The 21421-nt window shown below is 41.2% G+C and overlaps 1 protein-coding gene across 3 annotated transcripts in view; it reads right to left on the reverse strand.

Annotated features, from left to right (window-relative positions):
- The window catches only part of MYPN (myopalladin), a 777058-nt gene that overhangs the window by 243910 nt on the left and 511727 nt on the right, over positions 1 to 21421 (reverse strand). For 2 of the 3 annotated variants that reach the window (XM_053691846.1, XM_053691845.1), the window contains exon 13: positions 17462 to 17683. The exons of the other annotated variant lie outside the window; for it this stretch is intronic. In XM_053691846.1, the coding sequence (XP_053547821.1) occupies positions 17462 to 17683 (222 nt within the window). The remainder of the gene's footprint in view (positions 1 to 17461; positions 17684 to 21421) is intronic. 3 annotated transcript variants of the gene reach the window in all.

Genomic DNA, 21421 nt, shown 5'->3' on the forward strand with positions numbered 1-21421 from the left:
AGCAAAGGACGGCACGACAGAACCCTGAACTAGGAGCTGTGACGCAGCTTCCATTTAAACACCTTCAGTGCACCACCGGCAGAAGTTTGCATGCGCTGGAAGAGACTGCCTTCTCGGATAATCATTGCTTCTAGGGGGTAAGCAATTACCACGTTCCTACACCCCTACACCTGACTAACGTCACTACTGCACACCGGAGGGCCAAATAGCCAATCCGGTATATATCAAACCTATCGCACGTAGTAGAGGAAAAATTCTTAACAGAGAGGCCGCAATCACTTACCCTACAACAGATCCTTTATAGGGGCAATCACCTGTGGGGACTAGATACAGATAGCTGCCGACACTTCATTAACTCCTTAACCACGCACCGGAGGGTCGGGACTCCACTCCGGTGCCTGTACAAATTAACATCAGCACTGTCTGGAGTATTTCTGGCAAGGAGCCCACTGCCATTTCATGGCCTGAAGTTTGCAGATAACCACGGCCCTCACTAGCCACAACAAAGCTTTAATTCCGCATCTACTGATGTACCCGCAACAATAAGACTTTGTACTAAGTGGAACAAGTCGGGGGGGGGGGGGTTGTGATATTTCTACATTACAAGCAATCATCCTTATATGCTGACCTGCTGACTTTATACACCATTGCATATATTAACAACTAAGGACGTCACACGGTGCCTCCTCTGGATTACTTCATTTGCTTTTGCCCTGGTGTTGGTTTTGTGCATTTTATTTTTCCTTTTTTTCTCTTTTATTAACCTGAGGCTATCTATTTCTGTGTTTTATTGGTTAACTACATTGCAGCTGCATAACAGTGATAAGATACCCACTGCTTCTACTTGGTGACCTCAGGGACAACTTACTGGCTCCTGACAGATACTCATAAAGCCCCTCTCTCCCTCCATTTCCCGCTGTTCGACGTAACAGCGGGTCATATCCTCTTCCCCTTTTTTGACATCGCCCTGTGAGGGCACTTTCCCTGGAGAGTGGGGTATACACAGCACAACTTTACTATAATACAATTCTACCACGTCTGCATCTTTTAAAGACATTGATCCCTGTTATCTGGTTTAAACCTCTGCTGTCTCGCCAGAATGTCACAAAGAAGAGGGACAAAGAATGACAAACAACATAAAACATCTCAGAAATCTCAGGAAGAGATGAATGCCTTTTTTAGGCAATCAGAGAAATTCAAACAAAAATCTGGGCCTCCTCTTGTGCCTTCCAGCAATACAGAAGACTTAGAGGACTCAGATGCCTCAAGAAGCCCATCTCCTATAATCTATATGGCAAAGGCTGACTCTCCCATTACTTTTAAAGCTATGGAAGACCTGATTGACCAGGTCAAATCTTGTATAAGAACTGAATGCACAGATCTCAAAAAGGAAATTGGCGACTTGGGCCGAAAAGTTGATTCCTTGGAAGAACACGAATATGTCTTTGCCCAAAAGATGGCGGAATTATCCTCCAAAGTTAAACACCAACAGCAGTATTCTATGGAACTGGAAGATAAGCTAGATGACCTTGAAAACCGCACCAGACGTAACAACTTGCGGTTTCGAGGCATCCCTGAGTCAGTTCAAGGCAATGAAATACAAGATTTCCTATTGGGTCTCTCTGCCGAGATGGCAGGCCCAGCTGAAGGCGAGCAATCAAATATTATCTTAGATAGAGCACATAGAGCCCTTCGCCCAAAGCCAGCCGCTGATGCTCCACCAAGGGACATCATTGTCCGCTTTCAAAATTATCAACAACGGGAAGAGGTTTACAATCTTGCCAGACAACAGCAGGCTGTGATTTATCAAAACATTCGTATACAAATATTTCAAGATCTGTCCGCAAGGACTTTACAAAAAAGAAGGGATTTCTCGGCCTTGACCTCTCATCTGAGACAGCTAAAAATTACCTATAGATGGGGATTTCCTACCTCAATTATTGCTACAAAAAATGGAAACCGCCACGACTGTAGATCAATGATAGATGTCGAAAGGATCTGCACAGCACTGGGCATTCCGGCCCTGACCACAGAAGCTAAGCAACACACACGTCATATTCCCTTGGACCAGCTGGCCCCAAAGTCACAGAGGAGACCTTTGTCAGATAACCAAGTCAGCCAACCTAAACGAAGACAGATAAACCCGACCATTTCTACAGAGGAGGACATACAATAACCTGTGTAAAACTGTCATGTTTCCTTAGCCCCACTTCTGTTAGTGGCATTTGTGAGCCAGACTCATTCTGGAGATGTTCACTCGGCCCTAAGCTATGAACATCCTGTCAACTCTTGAAGCACCTTCAAAGAACCAAAGGAATGTGGCAAGTATAAAAACAAAATTTATGCTTACCTGATAAATTTCTTTCTCGTGTGGTGTATCCAGTCCACGGGTTCATCCATTACTTGTGGGATATTCTCCTTCCCAACAGGAAGTTGCAAGAGGACACCCAGAGCAGAGCTGTCTATATAGCTCCTCCCCTAACTGCCACCCCCAGTCATTCGACCGAAGACAAGCAAGAAAAAGGAGAAACTATAGGGTGCAGTGGTGACTGTAGTTTAAAAATAAAAAACACCTGCCTTAAAGTGACAGGGCGGGCCGTGGACTGGATACACCACAAGAGAAAGAAATTTATCAGGTAAGCATAAATTTTGTTTTCTCTTGTAAGGTGTATCCAGTCCACGGGTTCATCCATTACTTGTGGGATACCAATACCAAAGCTTTACGACACGGATGAAGGGAGGGACAAGGCAGGAACTTAAACGGGAGGCACCACTGCCTGCAAAACCTTTCTCCCAAAAATAGCCTCCGAGGAAGCAAAAGTATCAAATTTGTAGAATTTAGAAAAAGTATGAAGCGAAGACCAAGTCGCCGCCTTACAAATCTGTTCAACAGAGGCCTCATTTTTAAAAGCCCATGTGGAAGCTACAGCTCTAGTGGAATGAGCTGTAATTCTTTCAGGAGGCTGCTGGCCAGCAGTCTCATAAGCTAAACGGATTATGCTTCTCAGCCAAAAAGAAAGAGAAGATGCTGAAGCCTTTTGACCTCTCCTCTGTCCAGAGTAGACAACAAACAATGCAGATGTTTGACGAAAATCCTTAGTAGCTTGTAAATAAAACCTAAAAGCACGAACCACGTCAAGATTGTGTAATAGACGTTCCTTCTTTGAAGAAGGATTAGGACACAGTGACGGAACTACAATCTCCTGATTGATATTCTTATTAGATACCACCTTAGGAAGGAACCCAGGTTTGGTACGCAACACTACCTTATCTGTATGGAAAATCAGATAAGGGGAATCACACTGTAAGGCAGATAACTCTGAAACTCTTTGAGCCGAAGAGATAGCTACCAAAAATGGAACTTTCCAAGATAAAAGCTTGATATCTATGGAATGCAGAGGTTCAAACGGAACCCCTTGAAGAACTTTAAGAACTAAATTTAAACTCCATGGTGGAGCAACAGGTTTAAACACAGGCTTGATTCTAACTAAAGCCTGACAAAATGCCTGAACGTCTGGAACATCTGCCAGACGCTTGTGCAGAAGAATAGACAGAGCAGAAATCTGTTCCTTTAAGGAACTAGCTGACAATCCCTCTTCCAATCCATCTTGGAGAAAGGATAATATCCTATGAATCCTGACTTTACTCCATGAGTAACCCTTGGATTCACACCAATGAAGATATTTACACCATATCTAATGATAGATTTTCCTGGTGACAGGCTTTCAAGCCTGAATTAAGGTATCAATGACCGACTCAGAGAAACCACATTTTGATAAAATCAAGCGTTCAATCTCCAAGCAGTCAGCCGCAGAGAAATTAGATTTGGATGTTTGAATGGACCTTGGAGTAGAAGGTCCTGCCTCAGCGGCAGAGTCCATGGTGGAAGGCATGACATGTCCACCAGATCTGCATACCAAGTCCTGCGTGGCCACGCAGGGGCTATCAAAATCAACGAAGCTCTCTCCTGCTTGATCTTGGCAATCAGACGAGGGAGGAGAGGAAATGGTGGGAACACATAAGCCAGGCTGAAGGACCAGGGCACTGCTAGAGCATCTATAAGCGCTGCCTGGGGATCCCTTGACCTGGACCCGTAACAGGGAAGACGAGACGCCATCAGATCCACTTCTGGTTTGCCCCATAGTTGAATCAGCTGGGCAAATACCTCCGGATGGAGCTCCCACTCCCCCGTTTGAAAAGTCTGCCGACTTAGAAAATCCGCCTCCCAGTTCTCTACTCCTGGGATATGGATAGCTGAGAGATGGCAAGAGTGAACCTCTGCCCATAGAATTATCTTTGAAACCTCCAACATTGCCAGGGGGCTTCTTGTCCCCCCCTGATGGTTGATATAGGCTACAGTCGTGATATTGTCCGACTGAAATCTGATGAACCTGACCGCAGCTAGTTGAGGCCAAGCCTGAAGAGCATTGAATATCACTCTCAGTTCCAGAATGTTTATCGGAAGGAGGGCTTCCTCCTGAGTCCACGAACCCTGAGCCTTCAGGGAGTTCCAGACTGCACCCCAGCCCAGAAGGCTGGCATCTGTCGTGACTATAGTCCACTCTGGCCTGTGGAAACTCATTCCCCTGGACAGATGGACCAGAGAGAACCACCAGAGAAGAGAATCCCTGGTCTCTTGATCCAGATTTAGCAGAGGGGACAAATCTGTGTAATCCCCATTCCACTGATTGAGCATGCAAAGTTGCAGTGGTCTGAGATGTAGGCGGGCAAATGGAACTATGTCCATTGCCGCTACCATTAGGCCGATTACTTCCATACACTGAGCCACTGACGGCCGAGAAGTGGAATGAAGGGCACGGCAGGAAGTTAGAAGCTTTGATAACCTGACCTCTGTCAGAAAAATTTTCATTTCTACTGAATCTATCAGTGTTCCTAGAAAGGAAAATCTTCGCTCACCTTCCACCCGTGAGACCTCAGAAAGGCCAGAACAATGTCCGTATGGGACTTGGCGATTTGAAAAGTCGACGCCTGAATCAGAATGTCGTCTAGGTAAGGAGCCACCGCTATGCCCCATGGCCTTAGAACCGCCAGTAGGGACCCTAGAACCTTCGTAAAGATTCTTGGTGCCGTGGCTAACCCAAAGGGAAGAGCCACAAACTGGTAATGAGTGTCTAAGAAGGCGAATCTGAGGAACTGATGATGATCTCTGTGAATCGGAATGTGGAGATAGGCATCCTTTAAGTCCACAGTAGTCATATATTGACCCTCCTGGATCATAGGGAGGATGGTTCGGATAGTCTCCATCTTGAAGGATGGAACCCTGAGAAATTTGTTTAGGATCTTGAGATCCAAGATTGGTCTGAAAGTTCCCTCTTTTTTGGGAACTATAAACAGATTTGAATAGAAGCCCTGTCCCTGTTCCTCCCTTGGAACTGGGTGGATCACTCCCATAACCAGCAGGTCTTGAACACAACGTAAGAATGCCTCTCTCTTTATCTGGTTTACAGATAATTGTGAGAGAGGAAATCTCCCCTTTGGAGATGAATTTTTGAAGTCCAGAAGATATCCCTGGGAAACAATCTCTAATGCCCAGGGATCCTGGACGTCTCTTGCCCAAGCCTGGGCGAAGAGAGAGAGTCTGCCCCCCACTAGATCGGGTCCCGGAACAGGGGCTACTCCTTCATGCTGTCTTAGAGGCAGTCGCAGGTTTCTTGGCCTGCTTCCCCTTGTTCCAAGCCTGGTTAGGTCTCCAGACTGGTTTGGAATGGGCGAAATTTCCCTCTTGATTTGCATTAGAGGAAACTGAAGCTGCGCCACTCTTGAAGTTTCGAAAGGAACGAAAATTATTCTGTTCAGAAATTATCTCCTTCAGACCGGGCCCGAATAGGGTCTGTCCCTTTAAGAAGCTTAGACTTTGAAGTAACGTCTGCTGCCCAGGACCTAAGCCATAGCACCCTACGCGCCAAAATGGTAAAACCTGAATTCTTAGCCGCTAGCTTGGCTAAATGAAAAACGGCGTCAGAAATAAAGGAGTTAGCTAACTTAAAAGCTTTAATCCTGTCTAGAATATCGTCTAACGGGGTCTCCACCTGTAGAGCCTCCTCAAGAGACTCAAACCAAAAAGCCGTTGCAGCAGTAACTGGGGCAATGCATGCAAGAGGCTGGAGAATAAAACCTTGATGTATAAAATTTTTCTTAAGGAGACCCTCCAATTTTTTATCCATAGGATCTAGAAAAGCACAACTGTCCTCGACGGGGATAGTTGTACGCTTAGCTAGGGTGGAGACTGCTCCCTCCACCTTAGGAACCGTCTGCCACGAGTCACGTATGGTGGCAGCTATGGGAAACATCTTTTTAAAAGCAGGAGGGGGAGAGAACAGCACACCTGGTCTATCCCATTCCTTAGTAATAATTTCCGAAAACCTCTTAGGGATTGGAAAAAAATCGGTGTAAACAGGTACTGCAAAGTATTTGTCCATTTTACACAATTTCTCTGGAACCACAATGGGGTCACAGTCATCCAGAGTCGCTAAAACCTCCCTAAGCAATAAGCGGAGGTGTTCAAGCTTAAATTTAAATGCTGTCATCTCAGAATCAGACTTAAGTAACGCCTTCCCTGAGTCTGAAAAGTCACCCACAGATAGAAGCTCACCTGCCTCGGCTTCTGAGCATTGTGAGGGTATATCGGATTCTAGCCCCAGAGCTGTCTCGCTTTCCTTGTAGCCCTGGCAGTTTGGAGAATACCTCTGTGAGGGTAGCATTCATAACTGCCGCCATGTCCTGTAAGGTAAAAGAATTAGACGCGCTAGATGTACTTGGCGTCACTTGAGCGGGAGTTATAGGTTCTGACACATGGGGAGAGTTAGATGGCATAATCTCCCTCTTTTCAGTCAGAGAATCCCCTGGAGATAAATTTTTAAGCACCATAATATGGTCTTTATAGTTTATAGAAATTTCAGTACATTTGGTACACATTCTAAGAGGGGGTTCCACAATGGCTTCCAAACATATTGAACAAGGAGTTTCCTCTATGTCAGACATGTTTAAACACATTAGTAATGAGACAAGCAAGCTTGGAAAACACTTTAATAAAGGTGAAACAGCAATTAAACAAAAACGTTACTGTGCCTTTAAGAGAAAAAACTAGCACTTAAACTGCAAAACAGTGAAAAAATACAGTAAACTTTTTACAGTGTGAGTAAGGGACTAAAGCAGCATTGCACCCACTTGCAAATGGATGATTAACCCCTTAGGCCCCAAACCGGATTGGAAAACGTTAAAAATCAATTGAGCACCATACCACAGTTCTGCTGAGGCTCCTACCTGCCCTTAAATACGATTTTGTGCAGAAATAACCCCTTTGAAATGGTTCTCAGATGCCAGAGGACTCTTCTAGGGAAGCTGGATGTCTCAGTCTGTATTAAAACTGCGCAGTTAGAGCGCTAAAATAGGCCCCTCCCACCATGTACTGGATGTCAGAGGGGCCTTAAGAAAATACTCCTAGGAGTATCTGACTAGCCATGTGGAAACTAGGCCCCAAATAAAGACTTATCTCCCTCAGAGAAAAAACGTCCTATTTATGAAATCATGTAAATGTTTTGTCACTAAGCAATATGAATATTAACATGAGTATTACCCTGTTATATAAGCATGATCCCAGTCGCTGTTAAATCACTGCATCAGGCTTACCTCAAATACACAAGGCTCTGTCAGCATTTTCTAGAACTTATTCCTCTCTCTAGAAATAAAAATACTGAACATACCTCAAAGCAGGTAATCTGCAGGCCGTTCCCCCAACTGAAGTTTTCCCATATTCATCAGTTATGTGTGAGAACAGCAATGGACCTTAGTTACAAACCGCTAAGATCATCAAACCTCCAGGCAGAATTCTTCTAATTTCTGCTTGAGAGAAAAACTGTACAACGCCGGTACCGTTTAAAAATAACAAACTCTTGATTGAAGGTAAAACTACACTAAATCACCACATATCTCTTGATACTTCCTTTCTTGTCGAGAGTTGCAAGAGAATGACTGGGGGTGGCAGTTAGGGGAGGAGCTATATAGACAGCTCTGCTGTGGGTGTCCTCTTGCAACTTCCTGTTGGGAAGGAGAATATCCCACAAGTAATGGATGAACCCGTGGACTGGATACACCTTACAAGAGAAAGATACTATTATAGAACTGTCATGAACTTACTTACTAACTTTAATAGCCATAGGCTTTGACCAGACAAGCTCACAGTTACAAGTCTGGGCCGAATCTTGTTTAGAATCTACAAGTAGACGCTAGCATACTATTAAGCTTTTATTTGATGGTCATAGCCTAATGTTTGTATTTTCTGTTCATTAAGCACATCCCTGTTGTTGAGTTGCTGTGAATGTATGTTTTTTGTTTTTGATAGCTAAAAGACACTGAAGTAATATGCTCACAAATATAACCTTTGGCTGTAACCAGCTCTATATAATAATAAGGTGATGTAATGCCTACAGCCCTATTATGAGGTCACTCTCTACGGTATACGCTCATTGTACAATGTGATTATCCTGTTATGTGTAGAGAGGCAAACCTCCTTTGACTTGTTTTGAATGTGGAAGTGTGGGTCTCCGACCTGAGCTGCCTAGTCTAGACGCTTTAAGATCCTTTATCCTTGGCGTCGGCTTTGTCACTTTTTTTTTACACGGCACTGGGCTGAGTAGGTCGGGGGCGCATGCATTAACTCCACACTACTGCCTAATTTATCTGCTAAATTTTTCTATACTATCTGTTACTATTTCTGTAATGTTGTAAACCTGAAAGCAAGACTCATAATAAGAAATATATGGAAATACTTGCAATGCCTGTTATATACATATTATAAAAATGGTTATATAGCGATAACTGACCCTAAGCAAGCACCCGGCTTGTTCATCTGCCCCCCGATTGTACTTGTTCTTGTACCTGTTACTATTTTATAATATCTTCTTTTTCTATCATACGTTTTGTTTTCCTTTTTTTCTCTCAATCTCAGACCGTCTTTCCTCAGGGGCGTAACTAACAGTGGTGCAGAAGTCGCACTTGCGACCGGGCCCAGCAGGTCCAACCTTAGGGGGGCCCAGCTGCAGCAGAACAACCTTTTTTATTTTTCCACAAGTGTTTTTTTTTTTCAATACTTTTTTTTTTTTTTAACAAACTTTTTTGCGACATAATTTTTTTCAGTGGCTGCGTTCCTGCACCCTAACAGTTTTAAATCAGAGCGTTGCCGTGGGTTACCATGGCAACGCTCTGAAACATTTGCTGCTGAGTGCGGGAAAGGAGGCTGGAGCAGAGCGGTCTCTGCAGTGAATCAATGCAGCTAGCTACCAGCCAGTAACGCATTTAAAAGTCCCTACATAGACTGCGAAGTGGAAGGAAGTAGGAAGAGCCAGAGGTAAGTCAGTGCATTGCTGGAACCGTTGCTATCTAATTCTACTCTGTCATTGTGAGACCCACGCATACATTTTTTAAAGAGAGCACAGCTGCACAAGAACTGGATGGTGCGCTATATACAGTATATATAATTATTTTTTGAGGGTCCAGCAAAAGAGTAGCACTTCCTAAAGTGTGCTACTTACTTAGGGCGGGCTGTTTGAAAATCGCGGTCTGACTGGATGTAAGAGTGGCTCACCACCTGACAGGAGCCATTTATTGAGTGAGTGCTGGCTCTCATTGTAGAGCTTTCTTAATAACCTTTGAACCTCCCATAGTAGTTGTAGAAGACAAGGACCGGCATTTGTGCGCACCTCTCAATTTTTTCTGCAGATTAGCTGCAACAAATCTCTCAATAGATCAAAATCAGAGCAGCCTGTCAATGTTTGCCATGCTGCTGTCCAGCACTGCAAGAGACAGCCTAATGTATTTGCAGTTTCCTCCCACGGGTGAAAGGTATGTGCTGTGTTACTTATCTTCTATTATCACTTCTTCAAGTTTAGTTTTTACAACCTTTGTACTGCTGCTGCTTATTTAGGAGGTTTGAGGTTATAATGCAGGGCAAAATTATCCCCCTCACCCTGCCGTTTTGACCAGCCTTTCTCTAAGCACTTTTTAACTATTTCACTGCTAAAAGGGAGCTCTCAGAAAAGTGAAAACAAATGTAAACAGTATTTAATAAACACAATGTGTATGTATGTGTTTTTTTGTGTGGTTTTTGTGTGTTTGCACTAGTGTTGTATGTATGTGTATTTTGTGTGTGTGTGTATTGTGTATGTGTGTATATATATATATATATATATATGTATATATATATATATTTGTTTGTATCTGTGTGAATGTATATGTATTTTGTGTGTAAAGTCATGTATATATATATATATATATATATATATATATATGTGTATGTTTGTATCTGTGTGAATGTATATATATTTTGTGTGCAAAGGCGTGTATATATATATATATATATATATATATATATTTGTTTGTATCTGTGTGAATGTATATGTATTTTGTGTCTAAAGGTGTGTATATATATATTTATTAGTGTTTGTATCTGTGTGAATGTATGTGTATTTTGTGTGTGTATAAAACAGTATAAGCGTGCATATATATTTGTGTTGATCAGTGTCTGTATCTGCATGTATGGGTATTTTATTTGTGTTTGTGCATGAGTGGATGTATGTGTGTTTATGGCTGTCTGTATCTGTGTATATGTATGTGTATTTTGTGTGTATGTCCGAGTCTTATGTATATATATATGGATTGCTGCAGTTTGCACTGCATGTTTATATACCAAAGCATTTCCCCAAACCATGTCACCAAAGTTTAGATGCAACCTTCCCCAAAAAGCACATTTTGATCTCAACACATAATGCTCAGCAAATATAGGGGGGGGGACCTTCGTGGATTCTTGCATCGGGGCCCTGAGAGTTCTAGTTACGCCTCTGTCTTTCCTTAAATTTTTTGTTGGTATCAGTGCATCAAGGTCTGACACATATCTCCCAATTCTCTATACCCCCTCCTTTTCTTCTTCTTTCCGTACTCCCTTGCCCTCTCTATCCCTATCCACACCCTCCAACTATTTCAGTTGGTCTCTTTGTAGGACCTGAATTAGATACCTCTACCTGTCCTCCTCCTACACAGAAAACAATACCCTTGTTGTCACTAACACTTAGCTTTTTACACTCATCATGAGCACGTTAACAATAGCTAGTCAAAATGTGAAGGGGTTTCTCTCTGCAGAAAAACGCTCCATAGCTTTTTATGATTTCCATAAAAAGAACATAGATCTCATTATGATTCAGGAAACCCATTTTAAAAAACGTAACAAACCTACACTAGCTACTCGATATTATGATAAACATTTTTTTTAGCTCAGGACCAAATAGGAAGAATGGTGTCTGCATCTCTACCAGGAGAAATGTTCCTTTTGAACTTTTGCAGAAATACTCAGACTTGGAAGGTAGACTTCTGATTCTTGTTGGGCTGTGCTACGGCCGCCCGATCACTGTAGCGAATATATACGCCCCAAATAGACCCACACCCTCCTTTTTTAGATCTATAACTAATAAAATAATGGACAACTCCAAAGGCCCGGTTATACTGGGCGGCGATTTTAATTTCACAATGACCCCTGCCCTAGATAACTCAAAAGGAACGTCGTATCTCAGCAGCAACATACGAAAAACAAACTGTACCACGCTACACTCGATCTCACTATTCGACACTTGGAGGATAGCCCACCCTACACAAAAAGACTTCACGTTTTTCTCGCACCCCAAACATACATACTCGCGCCTAGATTACTTAATGTGTGACCAATCACTCCTTACTGACCTGACTCAATCTCGCATTCTCCACACACCCTGGTCAGACCATAGCATGGTGTTATCCATCTTCTATTGGTCTACCAGACCTAAGAAATCCTTAAATTGGAGACTAAACGATTCCATTCTAACAAACCCAGAAATCCTAGAGGACTTGACTAGGGCGACTGACGAATATTTTTTGATAAATAAACCTGACGACACATCTGCCATGAATAATTGGGAAGCATACAAATGCTACATTAGGGGATATCTAATCAAACATGCCGCTAAAATACGGAAATTAAACTCCGCTCAATTTTCCCTTCTTACTACCAACTTTCCGATCTTTCCCTAGCAAAAGATAACCTTAATAAATATTTGACTCTAAACGCACATTTAAGAGCACTCACTTCTAAAGCTAAATTCTACTCCGAAAGTAATAAGGCAGGCCGCCTCTTAGCCAGATCGCTTAAAAAAAAAGAGATTCAACTCTTTTATTAGATCTATCATGCACCCCTCAGGGAACCCAGTGAGCAAAAATGAAGATATAGCTAACTCCTTTGTTTCTTATTATTCAAAATTATACAATCTCGACCCCCACATATCCCAAGAAAAACTTGGTAACATCGATAATTATCTAAATACACTGGAAACACCAAAGCTTTCGGATGAGGACAGACAATCCCTTGATTCTCCTATAACACTTCAGGAAATAGCACTCACATTAAAGCCTTCCCTAATGGTAAGTCCCCATGTCCAGATGGTCTAACAGCTAAATTCTTCCAATTGTTACATAACCAATTAGGTCCGCCATTACATACACTGTATACCTCAATAGACAAAGGAGAAACTTTTTCCCAACCCCTGTTAGAAGCCCTTATAACGGTCATACCGAAATCTGACAAACCACCCGACCAACCAAGCAGTTATCGCCCCATTTCTCTCTTAAATATAGACATAAAAATTTATGCGAAAATACTCGCTAATCGCATGAACAATATTCTACCAAATTTAATACACCCAGACCAGGTTGGATTTGTCAGGGGAAGAGAGGCTAAAGACAATACAATTAGAGTATTACATTCCTTACAGTCCGCATATGAAGACAAAGCCCCTCTCACCCTCTTATCGACAGATGCCGAGAAGGCTTTCGACAGGGTCAACTGGCATTTCATGTGGGGGGCCCTGTCGAAGTTTGGCTTTTCTCCGACTTTTAAATCACGGATCCAGGCCCTATATTCAAAACCTCATGCAAGAGTTCAGATTAATGGTACAGCCTCTCAATCCTTCTCCATAATGAATGGAACCCGACAGGGCTGCCCGTTATCACCATTAATGTTTGCCATTACAATTGAGACCCTGGCTATAAAGGTTAGGGAAAACCCTGAGATAATCGGAATACAATACAAACATATAAATCAAAAATGTCTGTTGTTCGCAGATGATGTGATCTTCACGCTTCAGTCACCGTTCACGTCTCTTCCGGCTTTGATCCATACATTGGACGAATACGGACGAGTATCTGATTTCTCCATTAATATGGAGAAGTCCGGAATATTGACGCTGAATGCGCCTATTCAGGACGTAGACTTCATAAAAGCCCATACGAGATTTAGATTGAATGACAAACTTAAATACTTAGGCCTCTTACTCCCTAGCACCCATCAGGAGCTTTTTCAATGTAATTATGCCAATCTCCAGCGACCAGTGCAGGCCCACCTTGAAAGCTGGCACAAACAAAATCATTTGTCCTGGTTGGGAAGAGTTAATGCTATTAAGATGATGATCATCCCAAAATACCTTTAGCTTTTCCAAACTCTACCAATGGCACTCCCCACCTCATATCTTCAAACTCAACAAAGAATTATTAACTAATTTATTTGGTCCTATAAAAAATCTAGGGTCCCCCAAGACACTTTATTTCTCACCAAAGAAGATGGTGGACTAAATGTCCCACATCTCCTGAATTACTATAAAGATGCACATTTAACTAGGGTGCTCTCCTGGACTCGCCCCAACCCCTTGCCTCCATGGGGGCAAATCGAATGTACCTTGCTGCAAACTACAACCATGAGAGATATCCCATGGCTCCCCAGGCCTCACAGACCACCGCAAGCACATAAAAACTATTATGTTAAGGCTACTCTTGACATATGGGATCAATTACTTAAACATAACAAAGGGATATCCAACCCTATCTCCCCTCTAACTCCTCTACTAGGTAATCAAATATTTTTCCGACAAACATCCTTTGCCCAGTTAAACACCGCGACACACATGCAGAATCTGCCTATCTACATTCTATTAGACTCAGGAACACTCAAGGACAGAGCAGAGCTAATTAATGAACTAGGTCCACATTTTCACAACTGGTATTCATATTTTCAGATCTGGCACGCACTTTATAATAGCATGCATAAACTAAATATCCTCAGACCACTAACAATATTTGAGCGGCTTTGCGCCAATCCGGAAATCCAGAAAAAAATCCTCTCAATAAGCTATAAATTGTTCAGAGGAGCTTTTCCCCTACAGAGACCTTCCTATCTAAGGAAATGGAACACAGAAATACACAGTGATATTACAGACGATGAGTGGAGGTCATGCTTTAAGGCTAGCCACTCGGCATCTTCTTCATTACTCATGGCAGAAACAAACTATAAAATAATATCTCGCTGGTACTTAACACCACAGCGGCTCCGATATATTTTCCCTACGGCGTCTTCCGCTTGCTGGAGACGTTGTGGAGGCATGGGTACTATGACTCACATATGGTGGGATTGCCTGTCCATTTCTGACTTCTGGAACAGAGTTGAAACCAGCATAAATAAAAATCTAGGCTCAAATATAACGCTCTGCCCTAAACTTATTCTCCTTAATCTTCTCCTGCCACTCCACTGTAGGTACCGCACAAAATTACTCCAGATCATGTTGACCGGCGCTAAAAGACTAATACCTACAGGCCCATTTATCAAGCTCCGTACGGAGCTTGAAGGGCCGTGTTTCTGGCGAGTATTCAGACTCGCCAGAAACACAAGTTATGAAGCAGCGGTCTAAAGACCGCTGCTTCATAACCCTGTCCGCCTGCTCTGAGCAGGCGGACAGGAATCGCCGGAAATCAACCCGATCGAATACGATCGGGTTGATTGACACCTCCCTGCTGGCGGCCGATTGGCCGCTAGTCAGCAGGGGGCGGCGTTGCACCAGCAGCTCTTTTGAGCTGCTGGTGCAATGTTAAATGCGGAGAGCGTATTGCTCTCCGCATTTAGCGAGGTCTTGCGGACCTGATCCACAGTGTCGGATCAGGTCCGCAAGCCCTTTGATAAATGGGCCCCCTAGACTGTGGAAATCCCAAACAATCTCTTCACACACTACTTAGCTATCAGAGGTTAAACATATCCTGGTTTTGGAAAAACAGTGCTATTGTTTTCTAGGTAAACAAGATTTCTTTACAGATATGTTTTTTATTTGGGAACAGGGAATTTCTGAGCTAACCACCAATATCCCTGTCCCTCTTGACTTATAATCATCCAAGGCAAACTGTTACTGTCTCATCGCAAATATATTCTTTTCAAATGCCACGACTAACTCAAACTATATCTTCATACTTAGCCACCTGACATGTGCAGTTAAGCAAAACTAAGCAACCCAGAAGGAGGTGTATACTTGTATATTACCCTTCCCTACCCTTTCCTTCCCTCCCTCTCTTCGTCTTATTACTCTTCTCTTCTTTCTTCTTGATGCACAACATATGAACCAACACTTATCTTTATATTTTTTATTACTTTTAAAATGTTTAAAACCTTGAGTCAGACAATATTATCCATGTTGTATCACACTCATATTTATTGACCTCACTCACTATTTAATATCTGACTTATTTGACTGTTAATGTATGTAACTTTGTGAACCCAATAAAAAACTTTTTGAATCAAAAAAATACAAACTGCTCTCTTTAAATCTATTAAATACAAATTGACTATATTCTTACCAATAACCTTTATATCTATAGATACATTACCAAATAAACAAATCGATATCCAGTATTTCTTAACAGGAACAATCTCACCTCAGAATACAAAATTGGGGATATCCGCATATGGAGCATAAAAGTAGCTGTTTGCTTAATAATAACTGTAGCAGTTATTTTCCTTCAGGGTTAGACAGAGTTTAGCCAGCAGCAACCTACTTTCTCTCTCTATGCTCGGGGTTTTTAAATATCCCATATAATGATTATTTTAAACCTATACTAATTTATTACATTAATAAATTACAATATTAATTGTAGATGGGGTAGTATCATATCATTTTTCTGATTATTTTAATATGAAACATCATGTGTCTTTAACATTATATTATATTAAAGTAATTATACTGCTAATTATTTCAGAATGACAGCATTTAAAATCCTGATAATGCATTCATGCAAATACAGCATGTTTCACATTTCTAACAAATTCTGAATATATAAATTGATGTCCATGACCAATTGTTGCCTGCAACAGAAATAGAAATAATTGCTAGAAATGATTTAACATTCATATATCTATATGCAATGTTTATCAATCTCAGCAAATGTTTATCTAATATGAATGCCATTTGTCACAGCTTCTTAGGTCCACAATTTCCCCTATTCATGTGTTTAGATTTAATATCACATAAATAGACAGTCTCATATCCATTAAAATATATATTTTCCTACAATGCTGAAGTATATTTTACTTGCAATCTAAATACAGTTGTTTTAAACAGTGAAATTTGAAATTATAATGCAAGCCATGTACTTTCACTGTGTGTGTTACCCTTCCCCCAGCCGTATGCCTGCAGTATGTCTTCAAGTGTCAGAGATTCAGTGAGCCATTGTGTTGTCATCACACGTGTCTGCTAGCATTGTTTTCTTTTGAAGTCACAAAGATTTAGGCGAGAAATTTCAGAGGACTTCTGAGCATATTTTCCATTCAAAACACAGACTATTGACTCCAAATAACTAAGGGGGTTTTTCTGTAATTTCAGCACTATGCTTATCTTTGTTTGGAAAGATAATTTAGTTGAAAAAGGAATCCAGCTATTTAGATTGACCCTCTCTCTGATCACCAAATGTTTTAGAGCCATAAGAAAAGTTCAATTACCATCTGATGGGGCCTTTAGCTTCACACCCCAGCAAGAAAGTGTTCCTTTTTAAATGATCTCTCCAAAGACAAACCTGAAAGCAATTTCTTTTTAAATGACTTTGTGAACCATCCTGTCTCAAGCTATAAAACTCTGCATATAGTCAAATAAACATGGTCATTCCTTTTTGAGTGATTGCTTAAGATAATTAGACCAAATGTTTTCTCTAAGGTTACTTTGAAAACATTTCTTTGTTCTACAACCAATCCATTTGATGAGTGAGGGAGGGGACTGGTTTCTATACAGTGTCCATTTGCAGCTTTTAGAAACTAAATTAATTATTTGATGTACATAGCCACAGATCCATTGAATAATAAGTATAGCTGTGTATATCATCTAATAATATTTTAAATACCTTGACAATGTGCACACACAAACACCCTCTTATACACACACACATGTGCACACACAAACACCCTCTTATACACACACACACACACACATGTGCACACACAAACACCCTCTTATACACACACACACACACATGTGCACACACAACCACCCTCTTATACACACACACACTAATCTGATATACATACTATAGCACCTTGTCTTGCTCATTGCATTCCTACCTTAGGCATAGGTATTCCAACAACTCTACATGTAAAGGTAACAGATGTTTCTTCAACAACACGGAAATGTTTGAGTCTTTTATCAAATATGGGCGCAATGCATTTTCCAGTCGGTATTTCATCATGTTCCACTTCATCATCTGATTCATCAACAGGGGTACGCTCCAAACGGAATTCAATCTCATTCATTAGTCTCTGCTCAAAACTAGAGATTTTATACTCCTGAAAATAAAGATCATTATATGAAAATACTACTCACATGGCTGTCTAGAGAACAGAGAGAATCTCGCTCACACATGTCTCTCTAGAGAACATAAAGAGAATCTCGCTCACACGTGACTCTCTAGAGAACATAGAGAGAAACCTCACTAACACATGGCTGTCTAAGGAACATAAAAAGAAACCTTGCTCACACATGGCTGTCTAGAGAACATAGAAAGAATCCTCGCTCACACATGGCTGTCTAAAGAACATAGAGGGTAATCTCATTTAGACATTGCTGCCTAGAGAACATAGAGAGAATCCTCGCTCACACATGGCTGTCTAGAGAACATAGAGGGTAATCTCATTTAGACATTGCTGCCTAGAGAACATAGAGAGAATCCTCGCTCACACATGGCTGTCTAGAGAACATAGAGAGAACCCTCGCTCACACATGGCTGTCTAGAGAAAATAGAGAGAATCCTTGCTCACACACTGCTGTCTAGAGAACATAGAGAGAAACATCGCTCACACATGGCTGTCTAGAGAACATAGAGGGAAATCTCATTTAGACATGGCTGTCTAAAGAACATAGAGTAAAATCTCATTAAGACATGGCTGTCTAGAGAACATAGAGAGAATCCTTGCTCACACATGGCTGTCTAGAGAACATAGAGCGAATCCTCGCTCACACATGACTGTCTAGAGAACATAGAGATAATCCTTGCTCACACATGGCTGTCTAGAGAACATAGAGAGAATCCTCGCTCACACATGACTGTCTAGAGAACATAGAGAGAATCCTCGCTCACACATGGCTGTCTAGAGAACATAGAGAGAATCCTCGCTCACACATGGCTGTCTAGAGAACATAGAGATAATCCTTGCTCACACATGGCTGTCTAGAGAACATAGAGAGAATCCTCGCTCCCACATGACTGTCTAGGGAACATAAAGAGAACCCTTTCTCACACATGGCTGTCTAGAGAATGTAGAGAGAATCCTCGCTCATACATCACTGTCTAAAGAACAGAGAGAATCCTTGCTCACACACTGCTGTCTAGAGAACATAGAGAGAAACCTCACTCACACATGGCTGTCTAAAGAACATAGAGGGTAATCTCATTTAGACATGGCTGTCTAAAGAACATAGAGTGAAATCTCATTAAGACATGGCTGTCTAGAGAACAGAGTGAAATCTCATTAAGACATGGCTGTCTAGAGAACATAGAGAGAATCCTCGCTCACACATGGCTGTCTAGAGAACATAGAGATAATCCTTGCTCACACATGGCTGTCTAGAGAACATAGAGAGAATCCTCGCTCACACATGACTGTCTAGGGAACATAAAGAGAAGCCTTTCTCACACATGGCTGTCTAGAGAATGTAGAGAGAATCCTCGCTCATACATCACTGTCTAAAGAACAGAGAGAATCCTTGCTCACACACTGCTGTCTAGAGAACATAGAGAGAAACCTCACTCACACATGGCTGTCTAAAGAACATAGAGGGAAATCTCATTTAGGTAAAAGTAATTCAGACCGAGTGCCAAGGATATACCTCAAGCTAGTATACAGAGACCTCCTAGCTGGTCTAAATATAAATGAATCAAGTATTATGTTGTATACAGCGCCTAAAGGCAGAGGTATGGTGTTGTAGAGTGAGGATGTAGGACACTCACTATATGGGATGATAGTAAATGAATTTAATGTATCACATAAGAATAGGTTAAAAATACAAATACAATAATGAATTAAAAATAAAAATAAAGGTGATGTAGATAAATCTTGGACAATGTATACAGTAGACAATGTATAAATATCAGACCATTAGATAAAAATGATGAATAGACAGTGATGAATAAACAAAAAGTTGTAGAGAAACCAAACAGGGATTCAGATTGGGGAATGATATCCCATAGATAGTGTAATAAAAGTCCAGCACAAGTGAAATCAGTGTCAATAATGTCAATAAATCCTCAAAAATTATGTAATATTCAAGTGAACTTCCAAATAGTGAATGGTGGTGTTGTAAAAATATAAAATAAAAATGCCAGATAAAAAGTAGAGTGACTTGGTGAAAAAAAGAAAGAAAAATGTGTACACAAAAATATGTATATAAAAATTATACATATAAGAACAAAAAACTGTGATGATAATTCCTCCAATAAGGTCCTGTGGTGCTCTGGGTTCTTTTAGAAAACGGGTAAAATGTATTAAATGATCCTAGAAAAAACAGATAAAAAACATAGTGTAGATGTACAAGAATCATATAATCCAATAGAAGTATGCTTACCAAATGTCGACGCGTTTCGGCCTAAATAAGGCCTTTTTCAAGACAGTAATGATTGTAACATTAAGTGGCCTTTTATATGGTAAGCTATGTTGTGTTTGGGCACCAAAATTATCAGGGGCCACCCACTTCCTGATGCAATGTATATTGGGTAAAAATGTTTTAGGCGCTGTATACAACATATTACTTGATTACTGGAAATCTCATTTAGACATGCCTGTCTAAAGAGCATAGAGGGAAATCTCATTAAGACATGGCTGTCTAGAGAACATAGAGAGAATCCTCGCTCACACATGGCTGTCTAAAGAACATAGAGAGAAACCTTGCTCACACATGGCTGTCTAGAGAACATAGAGAGAATCCTCGCTCACACATGGCTGTCTAAAGAACATAGAGAGAAACCTTGCTCACACATGGCTGTCTAGAGAACATAGAGGGAAATCTATAAGACATGGCTGTCTAGAGAACATAGAGAGAATCCTTGCTCACACACTGCTGTCTAGAAAACATAGAGAGAATCCTCGCTCACACATGGCTGTTCTAGAGAACATAGAGGGAAATCTCATTAAGACATGGCTGTCTAACGAACATAGAGAGAATCCTTGCGAACACACTGCTGTCTAGAGAACATAGAGGGAAACATTGCTCACACATGGCTGTCTAGAGAACATAGAGGAAAATCTCATTTAGACATGGCTGTCTAGAGTACATAGAGAGAAATAATAGTCGGAGATATGTTGCTCACACATGGCTGTCTAGAGAACATAGAGAAAATCCTCAAACACACATGAATGTTAGGGAACATAAAGAGAAACCTTTCTCACACATGGCTGTCTAGAGAACATAGAGAGAATCCTCGCTCACACATGACTGTCTAGAGAACATAGAGAGAATCCTCGCTCACACATGACTGTCTAGAGAACATAGAGAGAATCCTCGCTCACACATGGCTGTCTAGAGAACATAGAGAGAATCCTCGCTCACACATGACTGTCTAGACTGGAGAACATAGAAAGAAATCTTGCTCAAACATGGCTGTCAACAAACTGTTCATTGAAACAAAACCAAACCAAGAGGTTCCCTTTTACCAATCAAAATTTCCCCGCTCAGTGCAATATGGGGATTTCAAACCAATTGCAAATCCATCAGCATATGACAGACCTGCACATGAGACTGAATACAGGATATTACAGTGTAACGTATATAGATTAGCGTATGACAGACCTGCACATGAGACTGAATACAGGATATTACAGTGTAACATGTATATAGATCAGTATATGACAGACCTGCTCATGAGACTGAATACAGGATATTACAGTGTAACATGTATATAGATCAGCATATGACAGACCTGCACATGAGACTGAATACAGGATATTACAGTGTAACATGTATATAGATCAGTATATGACAGACCTGCTCATGAGACTGAATACAGGATATTACAGTGTAACATATATAGA

Source organism: Bombina bombina, chromosome 9 (genome assembly GCF_027579735.1).
Source record: "Bombina bombina isolate aBomBom1 chromosome 9, aBomBom1.pri, whole genome shotgun sequence".
NCBI classification, from domain to species: Eukaryota; Metazoa; Chordata; class Amphibia; order Anura; family Bombinatoridae; genus Bombina; species Bombina bombina.